Here is a 19,679-nt window from a genome sequence, read left to right as displayed (position 1 = left end):
ATAATCCTCTGAGGGTAGGGTAGTGTAAGCATTATCTCCATTTTATATATAAGGAAATTGAGGCTCAGAGAGATTAACAGGGTTTTCCAGAGACACACTGTCACTAAGCATTTGAGCTAGGACTTGAGTCTAGGTCTTCAGATGAGAAGTCCAGTGGGCACTGTGTAAATTTTTTTCATAATGCTTTTTTTTTCTTTAAAGATCTTGAATTTATTTCCTAATCATAGTTCTCTTCCCCATAAGGTCACTTGCAAGTCCATTCCACGAAAGCTGATGCTCTGTCCACTAGTAGAATCATTTTTCCCCATATATGGTATTTTAACAAGATATTTAATGGATATCTGATACCCCACAAAATTCTCTGTCTTGATCTGGGCAGGAGACAGGAGTGGTAGGGAAGGGGAGAAGGCAAGAACAAAGTCAAGGATCCCTTTCTTGACTTCCTGCGGACTTCTCAGTCATTACTACTCAGTCATAATCTTACGCTCTTGGGTTAAATCTATGTTTAGTCATGGTAGGAATTTGGGAGTTACCTGAGTTCTGAGTTAGAAAGAGAGTTTTGTACTCATCAATGCTTCAATGCCTATTTCTAGTACTTCAATTAATTCAACTTAATAAATAAAACGCAATAATATTAACTGAGCACCTATTATGTGCCCAGTACTAAGCTGAGTGCTGAAAAATACAATGATTAAAAATTATACAGTTCCTGCCCTCAAGAAGCTCATATTCTACTGGGGGAAAGGAAACTGTTAGGGATGATAGAAAGGGGATGAGTAGATGTCATGGTAGGAGCCTTGATGTGAGTGGTGGTTTCCACCATCCTGACCACTTGATGATAGTGGAAAGCTAATGGAAAAGGAAGGAGGGAGTATTGGATCAGCTGCTTTGTTGGTAGCATCTAGGTTCTGGCCAGGGTTCCAGGTAGTGATGGAGGTGTGTGGCAATGCTATGGTGAAACATGGTGTTGGAATGAAGGCTCCTGAGAGAAGCCTGGACTGGAGTACCAACCCATGGAAACACAATAGAGAGAGGGTTAGATTTAGAGTTTGATGATGTAGATTTAAGACCTACTTCTGAGCATACTAACTATGAGAGTAAGGGCAAGTCACTTAATTCCTCAGTGGCCCCAGGAAACTGTCTTAGAAGACAATAAATTGCAGATGAATTTCCATTCTATATTGGTAGGAGATGTTTCCATAGCAATAGTTCCTTATGTCAATTAAATCATGGGTTCAGTGACTTTATGAGCCCTCCCCCTTTTGCCCAATTGTAAATACAGAGTAAGGTGTCATGGAAGAAAATCATTGGCCAAGAATCAGAAGATTCTTCCCATACCATCTTCAACTCCTTTACCTCTGTCTCAGGGACTGGTAATCAAACCAAAATTTCCTCTGATACATGTGAAGGAAAGGATAATATACTGCCCCGTGACTACATTTAGAATCCCTGTGATTCTGAGTTGTAGGCTGCCTAGTCCAAAGCTCCCGTTGCTGACCACCACTCCCTAACCACTCACACACATCCATATCTCTCCATGTATATCTCCCACCCTTCCCTACCCTTCCTCTAGAACTATTATTCACAAACTACCCTAAAGTTTTGATAGATGTCCTCTTTGAAAAATCTTTCTGTGTATATTTTGTATTGACCTGAGGGAGTATATATTGTTCCCCCTGATAGAATGGAAGATCATTGAGGGTAGGAACTGTTTCATTTTATCTTTGTATTCCCAGCACAGTGCCTAGCACATAGTAAGTGCTTGATAAATGTTTATTGAATTGAATTAAACCTAGGTTCCAGCTTTAGTTCTGCCAATTAATTAACTGAGTTATGATGGTTTAGTCACTTCACTGAAAGGAACCTCATTCTTCATTTATAAATCTAGAGACTACTGTAGGTAATTTCCCAAAGTCCCTTTTAGTTTCAGCTTAGTTGGATTCTATGTTCTACCTAAGGAAATTTATGCTGTAAGCCTTATTTTTGACCTCTGCACAGCTAGTGAGCTTGAGCAATGGACACTTTGACATACCTTGGTCATCTTCATTGGTGCAACTGTATTGTACTTATATTTTGCATCTACCTTATTTTGAATGGAAATGTTACAGATGATCATTTGTTATAAATATCTGACCCATCATGGCATGGCATAGTAGATACAGAGCTGGCTGGCATCAAAGTTAAGAATGCCTGTATTCAAATCCTACTCTGACACATACTGGCTCTATGACTCTGAGCAAGTCACTTAACCTCCAAGGGCTCTAGGCAGCTAAGACTCTAAGTTACAGAAAAGATACTAACTTGTATCAGTAGATCAAGTTTCCTCCCTACTCTCCAATTTCAGCCTTTTTTCCTATTTTTATTCCAATTTAGATTATTTGAGCAATTAATCTATTTACATGCAATCAACTTTTTTTTTAAAAGAGATCACCTCCTGTTTGTGTTGAGTTATTGTTTTTAACTTTCTAAATAGAAACATGCAATTGTGACAATGCTGATTTTCAATAGCTTGAGGAGCCCTTTATTTAAATGGCAAAATAAAATACTATTTACAAAAAGATAAACCACTGAAGGGGGGGGAATGCCAAAATGTTTTTTTCTAAGCCTGCCCAAGTGGTAGAACAAAGCTTGAATCTATAATGGCAAAATGTACATGTCAATATTTTTGAGCCATTAATGTTTTAAGGAAGTAATAAATAAGTTATTACCTTATACCTGACTTGTGGGGGAAAAAAAAGCAATGAAGAACGTCTTGTATGTCACCCTAATGTTGATGCAATTGATTAAAGGTGTTCTAGGTTTTTGACATTCATGTTAGTCTATTGGATAGACCTGAGAGCACAATTTGTCCCTAAATTTCCAGACAAGATCTTTTGGCAATTCTTCCATGTCCCAGTTATTTCCCTGACAGAGGTTCAGAAGTAGAGCCTATATACTCTACTCTTCATTCATTCATTCAATAAGCAACCACTGTGTTAGGTATTATGGGATATTTTGTTTGTTTGTTCCATCTTTTTTCAGTCGTGCCCAATTCTCCATAACCTCATTTGCGGTTTTCTTGGCAGAGATATTGGAGTAGTTTGCCATTGCCTTCTCCAGCTCATTTTACAGATGAGAAAACTAAGGCAAACAGGGTTAAATGACTTGCCCAAGGTCACACAGCTAGTAAGCATCTGAGGCCAGATTTGAATTCAGGAATTGTCTTTCTGATTCCAAGTCCAGTGCTCTATCCACTGCACTATCTAGCTACCCTATTATAGGATAGGTAGATGGATAAAAACATAAGATTCCTACCCTTAAGCATCTTATTATCTAGTGAGAAAATATACATCATGTCCATAAATAAACATAATTCCAGCTAGAGTGCATAAAGTACCACAGGAGAAAGACAAAGTTCTCAGGAGATACAGAAAAAAAGAGAGAGAGAGAGAGATAATTTCTATATAGAAAGGTAGTTTGGGATGCATAAAATACAAAACTTTAAAGGGAAAGAATTTCACATTGAATTCTGTTTTTCTTTTTGCCACTTATTGGATCATCTCCCTCAAACACTCCAGACCAGAAGTATCTAACACATGGCCCTTGGGCCACATGCGGCCCACAAAACTCCCAAGGGCAGCCCAAAACAAATTAAAATGTAATTGCAAAATATTTAACAAAATGAATAAAAATACAAGAAAACATAGATAATATAAATATGTGCTTTTCTAAGTTAATGTGTGGTTGTCAGGGATCCTTATGTATAGTTTGGTGGTCCCATTTCTATTTGAGTTTGAGATCACTGCTCTAGACTTTCAGTTTTTCTATCGATAAAATGGGGAGAATGATGATCTTACAAAGTTAATGCAGTTTTGGTAAACTGCTACATTTGAAATATTTCTGGGGGCATCCTGAAGAAACCAAGTATCTGTGTCTACAAATCATGGGTCTCAAGTTGTCTTGAATTCTTCTGCTTTGCCGTATTAAGATAGATTGTAAAGGAAGAGAAGCAACCCATAAAATGGGAATATAAATAAAGTCAATAAGATTAAAAAATCCAAAATTATCCAGAAGTAGCATTGAGTTCATTACAGACATCAAGTGAAACAATAAGATTTCATTTTTTAAATTAAATTTTATTTTCAATTAACAAAAAATGATTTTTATTCTCTCCTACCCCTTCCTCCTCCCTACCCCCACTATTGAGGAAATAAAAGAAAGAAAAAACCAATATTAGGAAACCAATAGAGTTTCCTAAGACTGCTTTCTCAGAAATACATTTTTTTAAATTTAGCATTTATATAGTGTTTTAAGGTTTGTAAAGCCCTTTACAAATACTATTTCATGTTAGGCTTGTAACAAGGTGGTGGAGTGGATAGAGCACCAGGCCTGGAGTCAGGAGGACCAGAGTTCAAATCCAGCCTCAGACACTTACTAGCTGCATGGCCCTGGGAAAGTCACTTAACCCTGTTTCCCTCAGTTTCCTCATCTGTAAAATGAGCTGGAGAAAGAAATAGCAAACCTTCAGTATCTTTCCCAAGAAAAACCCAAATGGGGTCACAAAGAGTCAGACATGACTGAAATAACTGAACAACATCCTCATAACAATCTTAGTAGGAAGGTGATGTTACTATTCCCACTTTACAAAATAGTACACAGATGGTGATCCCCATATGGCATTACTCTCCATTCCTTCACATTTTCTTTCTCTAGGAGGTAGGATGGGATAATGGAATGAGACCTCCACTGGTGGTCAAGAGATCAAGGTTCTAGTCTTGACTCTGTCCTAGACTGGCTTTATGAACTTTGAACAAGTCCTTCTACCACTCTAGGCCTAGAGTTTCTCATTTGTATAATTCAGAATCCAGAACAGATTATCTCTAAGGTCCTTTATAGAACTATGAAAAGAACTTCTTTTTTTTTTGTCCTTATATCTCCAAAGCCTAGCATGGTTCCTTATCTATTGTAGATGCTTACTGATATGCTTCCTAGGATTGGGTTAGAAATACAATAGACAGGGCGGCCAAGTGGCTCAGTGAGTAAGAGCACCGGCTCCAGTGTTGGGATGACCTGGAGATCAAATCCCGGGCTCAGACACTCAGCACCACACCCAGAAATAACTGGCTGTGTAACCTTGAGCAAGTTACTTAACCCCAATTGCTTAAAAAAAAAAAAAAAGAAATACAATAGACAAATTTCTCAATGAGATGATTGAAAGATAAGCTACTGGAGTCATCCATCAACTGAAGCCTGGGAGTGACCTAAGAGGTCATCTAGTCCAACTCTCTCATCTAAATATGAGGTTCTAAGAAGTAGATGACTTGCCCAAGGTCACATATTCTAGAAGGAAAAGGATTCAAACCCAGGTCCTCAGAATCTGAACCCATCTACATACCATGTTGCTTTCCCAATGGAGGTCCTAAGAGACCCATTCAAGCTTTAGGATTCCATGATTCTATATATTATAGTATTTGTATGATTCTAAGATTCCATGGATTCTACGTATTATGTTACTCATATGACAAGTATCAAGTACAGGGTACAGGCCATGTCTAGGTTTAGAATCAGGAAGACCCGAGTTCAAATCCAGCCTTATACACTTACTAGCAGTGTGACCCTGGGCAATTCACTTAACCTCTATTTGCCTCAATTTCCTCAACTCTAAAATGGAGATTAATAGCATCTGCCTCTCAGGGTTTTTGTGAGGATCAAATAAGATAACATCTGTAAAACACTTAACACCGTGCCTGGCAAATAGTAGGCACTATATAAATGTTTATTCCCTTCTTTCACCCACTAGGAAGATAGTCAGGGACTCCTCTGGCAATCTAATGAAGCCTTTGGCCCTCTACTCAGAATAATGTTCTTAAATAATTGAAGGAAATGCTCAATTCCAGTTGGAGATTATTGGGGGTGGAAATGAAGTTGTAAATTTTCCCATATGAGTTCATAGACCCCCTGAAATCTGTTCATGACCCAATAAGGAATCATCCATGGACACCAGTTAAGAACCCCTGCTCTAAATATAATTACCTGGGATCTTATAAGATGAGGCAGTCATAAAATTCATATGTCTCATTGTCAAAAACAAATATGAAAGGATTTTTCCATTTGAAAGTGAATTTGATGCCTATTGAAAATCCAGGTGTTTTCCCTTCTCAAATCATCTGCAGAAAAATGGGCTTGATCCATGATAACTATAGCAAAAAAGCATACTCCATGAAATTGGGCTCTCTAGTGGATGAGGGGCAGGGGGAGGGGACACTCCAAGTGCCTTCTTTCTGAAAAACCATTTAAAAACTGCTGCATTTTGTACACAGTATGGTGAGATATATTCTCTCCTATCAGGTTTTTTTCTTCATTTTTTTTGTATTGATTTTCCAGGCACTTTAGTGTTAAACCATGCCAGAAGTGTTGCTGAGATGAATCACTATTATCCAAAGGCTGCCAGCCTCTTTTCCGACTGACAGAAGGATAATTCCACGTGGATCAAATAAATACAGATGTGTAGTAATTAGTTCTATTCCCAGTGAGCCCATTCCCAACACACTAAAGATGTGAACGATTATGGAGCCTCACCCCAACAGCTTTTATCAATTTAAACTGCTAAACTACAGGATAGGTCATAACCCAGCCTGCTATTAATAATGTATTTATTGTGTGCAACATTATAAATTAGGGGCATGGAATGGGAAAGAACACCTTTTAACAAGAATAATGTTATCTTTCCACAGGGACATTGTATGTGCCTGGCCACTCATCTCAAGTACAGTCCTCAGACAATCAAAAGAATAAAAAACCTCATCCAAGGAAAGGAAGCATACATTGTTGGTGGGCTCATCCACAAAGATGATTTAGCTGTGGCTGACATGTTAAATGTACCTATTCTAGGCCCAGAGCCTGACTTGGCCCAGCTCTATAGTACCAAGTCTGGAAGTAAACGGATCTTTTCCAGTGCCTGTGTACCTGTCCCTCCTGGGGTTTATGACATCTATAATTACCAACAGGTAAGCAGCAATGGGAAGGGATGGGTTTGTAGGCCTCTTAAAATCTTACAGGCCCTTTTGGCATTAGTGACACTTTCCATTCCAGTCTGGAACTAGGCCTACCTTTACCCAAAGGTAGACTAATGTGGTGTTGTTTCAGTGAGGGTCTAAGGGACTTGGTGACCAAGGTTACATTACTAGTTATTGGTATTATTTACTTGTTTAGTCATTGAAGGCCCCTGTTATAAGGCTGATGCTATCTGGGAAGAGGAAAGCATTAATCCATTATCATCCACTGATGCCTTCTTATTTTATGTTAGTTTATCATATTAGTCAATCAGTCATTTAACAAGGCCTGGAGAGAATGAGACAGGTAACCTTTGGTTGGAAGGAAATGGGCTGAGCAAGGTCCAGAGCATAGCTTGCTACCTGGCCTTTGGGAAATTAAGTCAAGAATACTTATGTAGTTTTAGTCCTCAGTTTTTGAGGGATTTGGGCTAGATGATCATCTCTTAAGTCTTTTCTAATTGTAAAGCCAAGGAGAGAAAGGGGCTGTCAAAAGAAAGGATTGTGGAGGAAGGTAATAAATAAGGTCCTCAATGATAAACTCTGCTTACTTCACAGTTTTTACCCAAGGCCAATACTAAGTGGGAAAATCCATTCTGGCAGTTAGAGTCATAGGATTTTAGAGTTGGAAGGGACCATAGAGGTCGTTTAGTCCAACCCTCACTCTGAAATCATGAATCCTCTCCACAGCATCCTTGTCATGTCTGTCATCCAGCCCCTGCTCAAGAAACACCACCAATGGGAGACTCACTAGGTCTGTAGATCAGAGCATTCCTTTTTTGGACAGCCCTGCTGGAATTTTATCCTTTGTATTGAGGTGAAGTCTAGCACCCTCTAGCTTCCTTCTGTTGTCCCTGCCTTTGCCCCAGAGGGCAAAGACAAACAAGTCTAATTAACTCTTCTTTCATGTGAAGGCCATTCAGATATTTGAAGACTGGCAACTTTCCTCCATCCCAGTTTTCTCTTCTTCAGGACCTAGATTCTTTATCTAATCATAGTATGTCATGTTTTTTTTGAGTCTCCTCACTGTCCTGGTCACCCCTAAAATGTCAAGCCCAGACCCAGACACAATACTCCAGATTTGGTCTAATCAAGATAGAGTACAACTCTATACACTATATGGACACTATAGACACTACACTTCTGTTCATAAGGACTAAGTACATATTGACTCCTTTGGCTACCATATCATGCTGCTGATTCACTCAGAATCAAGTCAACAAGTCATTTAGGAACTGCCATCCACTAAAATACCTGAGTTTTGTTTGTGGGTTTTTTTTTTCATATGAACTTCTTTCCAACCTCTTATGTTTTACTTCTTGCATATGGTTATGCCATTGATTTTTTAACTCAAGTTATTGAAGACCAAAGTTAACATTAGCAACTAGAACTGGTTCTGTTTTGGTTTGTGTATGGGTTTAGTGTTTTTCCACAGAGCTATCACTTGTCTTTATGATAAAGGAAAGGAAAAGAGAAAATAGCTGTCAATTCTTCATTATGTGTTTGTTATAAAGTCTTTACTATAAATACTATTTCACTGTGTCTCTTGGTTGTAGTTCATAGCCACCACTGCATGGCTGCTGGAAATTTCTAAAAAATTCATAGAATGTTAGAACTGGAAGGAAGCTTGGAGATTATTCATTCATTCATTAAATCTTAGGATTTAGAGTTGCAAGGGAGCTCTGTGATTATCTACTCTAACCCTCCGATTTTTGTATATATAGGGAAACTGAGGCCCAAACCCACCCATTGTTACTTGTTAAGGCATTGAAGGCCCCAGATATTATCTGGGAAGAGGGATGTGTTAATCCATTATCAACCATTGATGCCTTCTTAATCAATCCTAGTTCGTCATATTAGCCTTTCAGTTACATAGCAAAGCATTGAAAGAATGAGGCAGGTGAACTTTGGTTGGGAAGAAAAGAATTGAGTCCAGAGTATGGCTTGCTACCTGGACACTGGGACACTATGGCAGATAGCCACAGTGTCCCAATAGGAAGCTAGCAGCACATAGAATGAGGCAACTCGCTGTGCTCCTACACTCAGGGAGCATCTTCCTGGGCTCATCAACCTAGTCCCCTATGCCATGTGGCCTCTAGGGCCTAACATTGAGCCTTATAGTAAAGTGTTCTTTTCAGAGGCTGGTGTACAGATCTGTTTACAGACTTAATAATATCTGTCATCTTATTAAACATCATTAAATCCTTTGGGTTCACTGAGTATTTAGAGAGTTCTCTATGAGCTGAGGCAGAAAGTTACTCTCAAAGAAGAGAAGAATCACAGAAATCTACATCGTAGCCAAAATCCAGTGGGAGTGTCTGGGGGAATGGTTACCTCAACACAATAATACTAATCCTTCATGGGAATTAGGGCACAATAAGAAACAAACTGATTTCTGGCAAGGACTTGGCTGAGATGTTTCATGCAAGTGAAACCAAATAACCTCTCAGATGATACAAAGATCACTGGACAAATTCCACTACCTAATTTTCAGACCTTCAACAGTTGCACACAGGGCTCTTTGGGAGCACTGCCTTCATCTTTTTTTTATGAAAAACTTAGGCAACCTTTATTCTTCAATATTCTAGAATATTCTGGTCATATGTTAAAGGTCCAAGCAATCCCTTTGGCTGGTATCTCTAAAGCACTGTAGTTATAAAGAGTAAAATTATAATGGAATACTATTTTCCTTCTTTGGAAAACTTAATTCATCTCACCAATATTAAAGTCCTCAGATGAGGTTTTGAAAATGGAAAACATGGGGCGGCCAGGTGGCGCAGTGAGTAAGAGCACTGGCCCTGGAGTTGGGAGACCCGGGATCGGTTCCGGCCTCAGATACTTAACACCCACACAAAATAACTGGCTGTTAACCTTGAACAAGTAACTTAACCCCAATTGCTTTAAAAAAAATGGAAAACATATTGCAGCAAAAGCCGCACCCAATATATTTGTGGGTACCAGTTTTCTGAATCTGCAGATGGTGTTGAATTGATGACATTGGCCTTTAACTGACGAGCATCAGAAGCATGAAGCTGCCAAAGAAGAACTGGAACTATTTTAACTTGGGTTGATAAATATTGCTAACAGCTGGATTTGTGCAGAAGATGTCTTTTCCCATTTCTACCCTTTGCAAGTAGAAAATGAATGGGCAACAAAACAGATATATCACATCTTTCAAGCAGAGAGAATCAAACAACAGATGATGGATGTTTGAAAAGAGCACAAAGTCATTTGGTTTATGATTAACTAATTTATTTATAAAAAGCCATATAACACAGACACAGTGGCATAGCATTTCCTCTTTTGATCCTTGAAACAACGATGAAAGTTCTTTTTTCTGGCATGTGCTCTGTATGAAATATTGACAGCTTTGGTTAAATAATCAAAAATGGCGATGCTATTTTAAAGCACTGTTCAATTTTCACTTAAAGATAGCACATAATTCTTTCCAGTGGTGTAGTCTTTACAATATTATTGATCCTTTTCATTACTGTAGGAGAGTCATCAACAGAAACCCATTTATAGGATTCTCAGAAGCAACAAATAATAGGATTTGGAGCAAACACATAATAATTCTGTGTGTGGTCGAAGCCCCCAACTACACACTTTAAAAGATGGCTATGTCAGATTACCTTCCTCAACAATAGAACACAAGAATTTTCATCAGATTTTTAACAGAGTAAAGGCCCATTCTGCATCTAAGAGTCTGATTACATTGCATCAAAGTACAATTGAATATAGAATGTCTTTAATAACACTATAACCACAGAGTAGAGACAGAAGCATTTTGGGAAGGAACATTTATAAGCCTTCCTCTCATATGCTTATGACTATATGATGTGCATTTTTAATGTTTAAATGCCCACATTAGCCACCGACCTAGTTAGATAGTGACTGTATGGATGACTAGGGTATAAACTCTATTTTGACCTTCTTTAAGTGTGCCAGGAATACATGGTGGCTACCAGGGCAGTAGAGAACCCCAGGAGGGCCACTGGGACATCACTTTCATGTTTTGGTTTATAGTATGACAAACTAAAGAAGCTTTACTGAGCAGACTAGCCCAAGAAAACAAATTCCATTCTTGTTCGGAACAATTTCACTCTTGCTCAAAATAATTTTAATAATATTATCTTTGACCAATAGCCATTCAAGGAGGAATTATACACCCCTGGTCCCCAGGGCAGCCCTGGGAGGGAAGGACAAAGTGAGAATCAAAGTCAGAAGAGTCCTTAGCAAGGAGGCAGGAAGAGGATAAACCTGCATCAGTGTGAACAAAGAGTCAAATTCCATTTGTTTATAAGGGAATTCACAGACATAAGGGCAGAAGTTGCTCATGGAGTGTCACCAGCTCCGTGCTGCTGGTGACTGCTCCTGCCCCTGCCTTCCTGCTCCACTGTGGGGCCTTGGGTGTCTGCACTTCTTCAATTTCAGGGCATGTTCATGTGTAACTATGGACTTTAGCATAACTGTATAACAGAACATATTTGTGTGTGTGTGTATGTGTGTACTGGGGGGCTGAGGGGTCAGCTAAGCCAAAGAAGGCTTCTTATATTCTTTAATATAATACTGATTACAGGGTAGGTAGAGGAGGGGAGGGATAGAGAAACCATATCAAAAGAGAAAAATTCATCGCCAGGTTGGTCACAAGAAATGAGAAACCAATGAGAAATTTTCCAGCCATTGACATTTGTGATCTCATTGGTGAAGTTATAGACCCTCAAAGTAGATGTATTCAAGACTGTTACCATAGCATTGCTCAAGATTCAGCAATTTTTATAGATATAGTTGGTACATGCTCAGCAGAAATAATTTATTGATTATAAGACTGGCTACTTGTCCTTTACTCTTTTTCCTTTTCTTTCTCCTCTCCCTCCTCCCCCTTTCTATATGAAGATGAATGCTTCTGTGGATCTTGATGACTTCCCCCTCATCATTAGAATTTTCAACTGGTTGAGCCCACTTACAGCTATAATGAAAGAATTAAGATTTCTGATGAATGCAATTATCAACCATGATTCCAGAGGATCAGTAATAAGGAATACTACCCACATCCTTACAGAGATGAATTCAATATGTAGAATAAGATATATCTTTTTTGGACATAGCCAATGTGGGAATTTATTTTGCTTGATTATGCATGTGTGTTATAAAGGCTTTTTTTCCCCTTTTTTTCTTGATTTTTGAGGGAAGGTAGGATTGGGAGAAAAAGAAAACTAAGTATTTGTTAGTAGAAAAAAATTGTCCTTGAAGGCAGGAAACATTTTATATTCATCTTTACATCCCCAACACCTGAAATAGTCCTGGCATGTGGTAGATAATTAATAAATGCTTGTTGATCAATTATCTAAATGTAATATTGATGTGTGGACCAGGAACAAGTACATTAATTTTTCCTAAAAAGGAAGATACATCCATAGATGCTGTATTTCCATTACCTATCTTGATCATGTGACCTTTGTGGTCATAAATGGCCTCCTGGCCTACTGAATGAGATTCTGCCAACTATATCAAGGAGAAAAAAAAAAAAAAAAATATATATATATATATATATATATATATATATATATATATAGACTAAAACATTAAAAAGCTCAACAAAGTCCCAAATAGCTAAAGTTTTGAAGAAGCGCTTAATGTTTTAGTACTGAAAAAATAATACCATATGGTCAATCAATAAATAAACACATAATTCTCCAAAGGACAAATAAAAGCACTCAGATTCAATTACACACATTTTAGCCCAACTGACAGAATTTATTGTTTCAGGAACCAAGAATATACTTTCAAAACTGGTCCAAACTCAAGATTGGTCATATTTTAAAATTATTTCTTTACATCCTATACTTTCTTTAAAACTTCTCCTAGAGGGGCGGCCAGGTAGCACAGCAAGTAAGGGCACTGGCTCCAGTGTTGAGAAGACCTGGAGATCAAATCCCGGGCTCAGACACTTAGCACCCACCCAGAAACACCTGGCCGTGTAACATTGAGCAAGTTACTTAACCCCAATTGCTTAGGGGCAGCCAGGTGGCTCAGGGAGTAAGAGCACCGGCTCCAGTGTCGGGATGACCTGGATCAAATCCGGGCTCAGATACTCAGCACCACTCCCAGAAATAATAACTGGCTGTGTAACCTTGAGCAAGTTACTTAACTCCAATTGCTTTAAAAAAAAAAAAACTTCTCCTAGAGAGCTATAATTTAATCAGGCTACCCTGCATAGTGATGCAGAATGCAGCCCCTACATGGTTTAGTCAACAGAGTTGGAGAGATGCTAGTACTCAGACATCAGTTTCTGACCCACCTGGTAATGAAATTCTCTGAATTTAGCAAAGCTGGTCTTCAGATGACAGGCAGACAGTCCATTTCTAGGACCATAGTCTAAGTTTCTCCATCCTAGTAAGGCCTGCTTAAATTTGTGCTCCCCTAGTTTAGTCTTCAAGGCCACAGATTGCACTCCATGCCATAATATAATATTAGAACCAGAATTTGATATATGAATAAGTCTACACAGGTAGAAGAAAAGCTGAATGAAAATACCATCTAGAGTATCATAGATTTAGATCTGGAAGACATCTTAGACATTTTCTATTCAATCCCCTCATTTTACAAATGAAGAAACTTGGCCCAAAGAAGTTACCCAAGCTCACACAGCTAGTAAGTAAAGAATCAGTAATGGGTCACGTGACTCAAATTTTCTCATTACCAAGTTGAGAACTCTTCCCAGTGCACCTTTTTGTGAAGACACCTTATAAATTAAATAAGTAAATATGTAATGATTACCTGAGAAGCAAAATTGGGGGGGGGGAAGCAGACAGGGTGGGTGTTACTGTTACTGTCACTGAATCCAGGGAGAGAGGTAGCATTTTGTAGTGGAAAGGACTTCCTCTCAGGACAACTGGATTTGAGCCCTGGTTCTAATATCTCCAAGTTTTGTGACTTGAATCAAACCACTTTACCTCTCTGAGTCTCAGTTTCCTCATCTGCAATATCCCCATAAAGGGAACATTAATAACACTGAAATCACCTACCTCATATAGGTTTAAAGTGAAAAAAAAAATGTGATGTTAACTTCAAAGTGCTGTATCAATACAAAGTTTCTTAAAAGTCATTTTCACCCACAGATGATGGAATGCTTAAGTCAACTCATTGTTGATAATCTGGATGTGCAACGCTGGATATTTAAAGTGGACAATGAATTTGGAGGCAATGGGACTGCATTTTGTGACATTCTTTCCCATCTAAAGTGCTATAATTGGATCATTCACGAAAGTCACAAATACGGTGTCAGAGACTGGAATAAGAAATGGGCACACGTGAGTTTTTATTAAGTTATACTAGATGGGGAGATGATAAACCTGGGTTCTGGTTCTGTCTCTGGTGCCACTCACCTGTATGACTCTCGGCAATAATTTCACTTCCCTAAATCTCCCCTTCCTTCTCTGCAAAATGAGGAAGTTAGAACAGATAATTGTGAAGGTCCTTTCCTGCTCCAGAATTCTGTCATATCTTCAGATTGGCTGGAACCATTTAGAAATGAATATTTTACCATATTCCTTTGAAAATACTCACAAATTTCATATGTAACTATGTTTTTGTCATGTGATCTTAGTGATATATATGATTGTGTTAGCTATGTTTTCTTATGAGAGTAGTTCTCTGAGTGGTTAATTGCCATTTAGAAGCCTAAATATGATAGCACTAGCAAGAATCACAAGTTATTAAAGATAGTTAAAGTAGCTTTATGTGATTTCTGTCTTCTAGAGAGCTTTAGGAAAAGGGTATTATCCTAGGTGGTGCATCTCCACCATGACTAAACAGGAAATTCCAAACAAATGACCTGGAATCCATGAATTTTTTCCCCTTGCATGTTAGCTAAGGGAAAGAAGGAAGAAGTCTATCCAACAAATTCCAGACTCATCTTAATGATGGCTATTAGTTTGCACCATACTAGGAAATCAGGAAACAGATAGGTCAAATCCACCCATCTACAATTGGACTTACGAGGCAATATGATGGAATCATGATGAATGTGGAACCAGTATCACTTGGTTGAAATCCTACTTTTGGCACTTAGTGACTATGGGCAAGTCACCTGAGCTTCAATTTTCCCAACTGCAAAATAGGAATATGTGTTCTACCTATCATTCAGGGTCATTGGGAGGGAAATGCCATAAAACTTTGAGCTGTGACTAGTAGAAAAGCTTTTCTAAGCCTCTCCCAATTCCTGTACTTTTTTATTGGCCCACACAGCTGGATCTATACACCCAGATAAGGTAGAGTTGGCAGGAAAATACAGACATGCATATCCTGACTGTTTCCTTGCCTGTTCTTCTAGCATTTGACTGTAAACTTGGATCTGCATCTGCTCTGAGCATCCCTACTCGAGAGGTAGAGATGAATCAAGGCACAAGTGATGCACAGGGAGGGGCATGCTGGAGAGCACAACATTTTTCATGTTAAAGAGAAATGATAAATACATCTAGAGAACAGTCAGAAGAAAAAGAGAGTTCACTTTGACAAATGTTCCTATTCTCCCCATGATCTATTCTTTGTTGTTGTTTTTTTTTTCCTCTATCAGCAAAATGGACTGAATGCACTACCTGTCACTGAAAGCATTTTACATATTATTTAGAGGATACTGAAGTGAATTACTCTTCTGGAGAAAAAACTAATACAAGGAAAATGTATTTAATTTTGAGGCCCATAGAGGTTTCCTGTGTATTCTTAGGTCTAGATCGTATATTATCTTTTATAGGGTGTTGTTTCTTAAAGTGAAATTGTTGAACCTAAATCATCAGTATCATTATTTTGTGTGTTTTAAAAAATTGAGATTTTTTAATGTGCAAAATGCTTGCTTATCTAAATATTTTATGCCCTAAACCATTTAAGGGCATGTCTCATATTTAAGAATTTCATGCTGCTGTGATGAATTTGTAGGGTAACTTATAGCATAAAGTATTTGAAAACACCTAAATTGGGATAAGTTGTACATAGATTAAATTATGCTTCTGGTTGTAAAATATATTAGTTAAAATTCAGCTGAATTTTAATTGTTTTGAGCTATGGTTTTGAGCAATAGCAACACACATATTTGGAATGATTGGAAATGCTGATTGGACTCTGAGCCCAATGAATAAAGCATAGCTTAGCCAAATCATTTTTAAGAGCTAATTAGAAGAAAAAATGGATTTAGTAAACTTTTCATAAATTTAGGCCAGCTCTTAAACAATCTCTGGTAAAAGGACAAAAAAAATCAAACAGTTCTAAGAACCTTTTTGCAAATAATAGTTGACATTTTTAATGCCTTCAAAGTTAGAGCCCTTTTTGAGAGTAGAGACCTTTTCTCATAATGAATTGCAATCCCCATTGAGTTTTGCCATTGAGAGAGCACAGGATTAAAATCATCCTTTTGTTAACTGCGCACTGTCAGAGTGCTACATGGTTAAACATCAAAGCATGAGTTTATGAGCACAGGCATGTTTTAATGTCCAATTACAGGACGGAGACCTGTTTCTTTTGATAATAAAGACGTGTCATCAGGCCTAGCCCGGCACATACCAAACATATGCTGGCAGATTATTAAACAGTTCAGCTTCCTGATGAAAGACTATCCTGCAGGCCAGGAGTCCAGAGAAAGACTCCATTTGGGGAGAACTATTAGAAATGAGAATATGACTATAAGCACTAAATTATGTTAATACTTACAAAGAGCATCATTTGCATACTGGTTTATAACATGTTGCCATGATTTTTCTCATTGGTACATTGAAGGCAGCAGATTAAAAGTAAGGTTGTTTTGGTGTACTTGAATCAAGGCGAGGTTCTCTGCAGTCTAACAAAGACAGGGAGCCTAGATGTAGGGATGAGTTTGTGAAGACAGAAGGGCATTCTAGAATGATGCTCTCTGTCTGTGCTAAACTAAACAATTATTTAGATAGCCCTTTAAGGTATGTAAAGAGCTTTACATCTTAATTATCTTATTTGATCTCTCCAACAACAATAATAAGTAGAGTTTATATAGCACTTTAAGATTTGCAAAGTACTGCAGCTAGGTCCTGATTAGTGCAAATAATAACTCCCCTAACTGGTTACTTTATCTGAATTTGTACCACATGTTTCTATTGGGCTGGAACCAATTACCTTGTTCTATATAATTATAACTTTGCATAAATTTGAATGCATGAGACCACTTTAGGGGATTTCATTATTTGCACTAATCAGGACCTAACTGTACACAGTATCTCATTTGAGTGATCCTTTCAACCACCCTGCAAGGTAGGTTCTCTTAGAATTCCCATTTTTCAGGTGGGGAAACTGAGCTTGAGAGAGATTAAGCTACTTACCCTAGGTCACACAGAGCTACCTTCTAAATGTCTGAGGCAGGATTTGAAATAAGACTTTCTTGATTCCAATGTTACTCCACTACTTTCAGGGAGTGATCTTAACCCCTTCCCCCATCAACAGATTATCAAAAGCTATGCTAGTTTTATTGTTCTAAGTATAACTAGTATAATACAAAGGTTTTGGTTTTTGTTTGTTAGAAAAACAAAGCATTAGATGATAACTTTGTGGAAGGGATTGGGCTACTTTTCCTACTCTCCTCACTGGCTTGTTCCTTGACACTCCATCTACTTTGCTTCTTTCCCTTAATTGTATTGTCACAGTTTGAATACCTTCAGATTCTAATCAGTAATATCATTTTCCAGTTTTCTAGTAAGATCAGAACTGGCTGCAACCAAACTCTTTTTTCACATCTTTTCTGCCTTTTCCACCTCTCTGGGGCCCATCCTCCATTATACCCAGGACCTGATGTCCTCACGCTCTCCCTTTTCTCCCCTACAAAAGCTTGATCTTGGGAAGGAATCTAACCAACTTATTCACACTGAAGTTTTAGTGTCTAATGAGGACTACTATCACTCAGTGGCCTTTTTTTCATCTTGATAAGGACTAAGTTTTAAGCCAAACAAGAGCATGGCATCCATCACACAATAAGGTCCTAGGATTTTGGGGCAGTGTAACCAACGTCTCTCATAATAATTTTGTTCTGTAGCCTCAGTTTACTCATCTGTAAAACAGGAATAAAAACATTTAGTTTTCTTGTTTCAAATGCGGCCATGGACAGAAAGGACTGTGTGACCATAAGACACTAAATAAATATGAATTAATATTCCACCAACACGGAAGACTGGCTCTAGAGATGTATTTGCCCTGTGGTTCTTCTTTCATTGAAGAATAGAAAAGACTTACTTCTCTTTCTTTTCTGTGTTTTTTTATTGGGGTAGGGAAAGGAGAAATACATGTTTGTTGCTGATGCCTTTTGCTAAAAAGATGTTGTAAAAGCCGTTCCTTTGTGAACTGATCGAAGCTTATTTGTGTTTGAGGAGTGACTTTTAGCAGAGAAAACATGAGATGTGTCATGATGAAGTAGAATGAGTCTCTAGTAGACCAGGGTCCTCTAGTCTTTCCTCTGCTGTGTGACTATGCACTGGTCACTTCATCTCTTGAAGATACAGAACAAAATTATTATGAGAGACATAGGCTCTACTGCCCCCCAAATCCTAGGTCCCTGTTGGATGATGGCTGCCATGTGCTTGTTTGGCTTAAAACTTAGTCCTTATCAAGATGAAAAAAAATTCCGCCACTGAGGCATAGTAATACTTATCAGACACTAAGACCTCAATGTGAATGAGTTGGTTAGATTTATTTGATGGTCAAACTTGGGTTTTATATAAAACTAGCAAAAAAAAAAACCAGGCAGAAAAGGTAGATGAAATTCATGGCTTCTTGTTGTTTTCTCTCATTTTAGTTTGTGCTAGACATAGAGGAATAGAGGACAAAGCCTACCCAGTTCAGTGTGCGTGTGTGTGTGTGTGTGTGTGCGTGTGTGTTTGTATAATGACAGAGAGAGAAAAAGAGAGAGAGAAAAAAGCTAGAGATATGTGTATAAAAATACACATTGGGCTAGGAAGCATCCGTCCCTCCATTCTTCTATATGTGTTCTCTGTATATATACATATATACCTACAAGTGCACATATATTCATACATACATGTATACATATACACACATATGTAAGTGTGTATTATGAGGTACTGTGGTGCTGTGGATGGAAAGATAACTTTACAGTCAGAAGTCCTTGGTTCAAATTCTGCCTCTTATATGCAGTGACCCTATGACCCTGGACAAGTCATTTGACCTCTCAATTCCTTAAGCACTTTTTAAAGACTATAAATTATGGGACAATTTCAATCTACATCGGTAGAGGGATTTTGCTCACCAGACATTCCCTCTACCAATGAAATCATAAGTCCAGACAAATGTAGGTATTGATTACACATGTGTATGTTGTTGTGATTGTTGTTCAGTCGTATCCAACTTTTCATGACCCCATTTGGGATTTTCTCGGTGAAGATACTGTGGTTTGCCATTTCCTTCTGCAGCTCATTTTACAGATGAGGAAACTGAGGCAAACAAGGTTAAGTGATTTTTCCAGGGTCACACAGTTAATGTCTGAGGCAAGATTTGAACTCAGGAAGTGGAGTCTTCCTGCCTCCAATCCAGTCACTTTGTCCACTGTGCCTCATAGCTGCCATGTCTTTATGTACATGTTTATATACATATCTATAACTATACACATATGCACATATA

At 38.1% G+C, this 19,679-nt stretch overlaps 1 protein-coding gene across 1 annotated transcript in view; it reads left to right on the top strand.

The window, feature by feature from the left end:
* The window catches only part of IQCH (IQ motif containing H), a 141,599-nt gene that overhangs the window by 18,357 nt on the left and 103,563 nt on the right, over positions 1-19,679 (top strand). The window contains exon 5 of the mRNA XM_069097512.1: positions 14,153-14,344. Coding sequence (XP_068953613.1) covers positions 14,153-14,344 — 192 coding nt within the window. The remainder of the gene's footprint in view (positions 1-14,152; positions 14,345-19,679) is intronic.

Source organism: Petaurus breviceps, unplaced genomic scaffold (assembly GCF_028583685.1).
Source record: "Petaurus breviceps papuanus isolate PSGF00001 unplaced genomic scaffold, PetGlider_PUasm1.0 37, whole genome shotgun sequence".
Lineage (NCBI taxonomy): Eukaryota > Metazoa > Chordata > Mammalia > Diprotodontia > Petauridae > Petaurus > Petaurus breviceps.
This window is presented reverse-complemented; position numbering and strand designations above follow the sequence as displayed.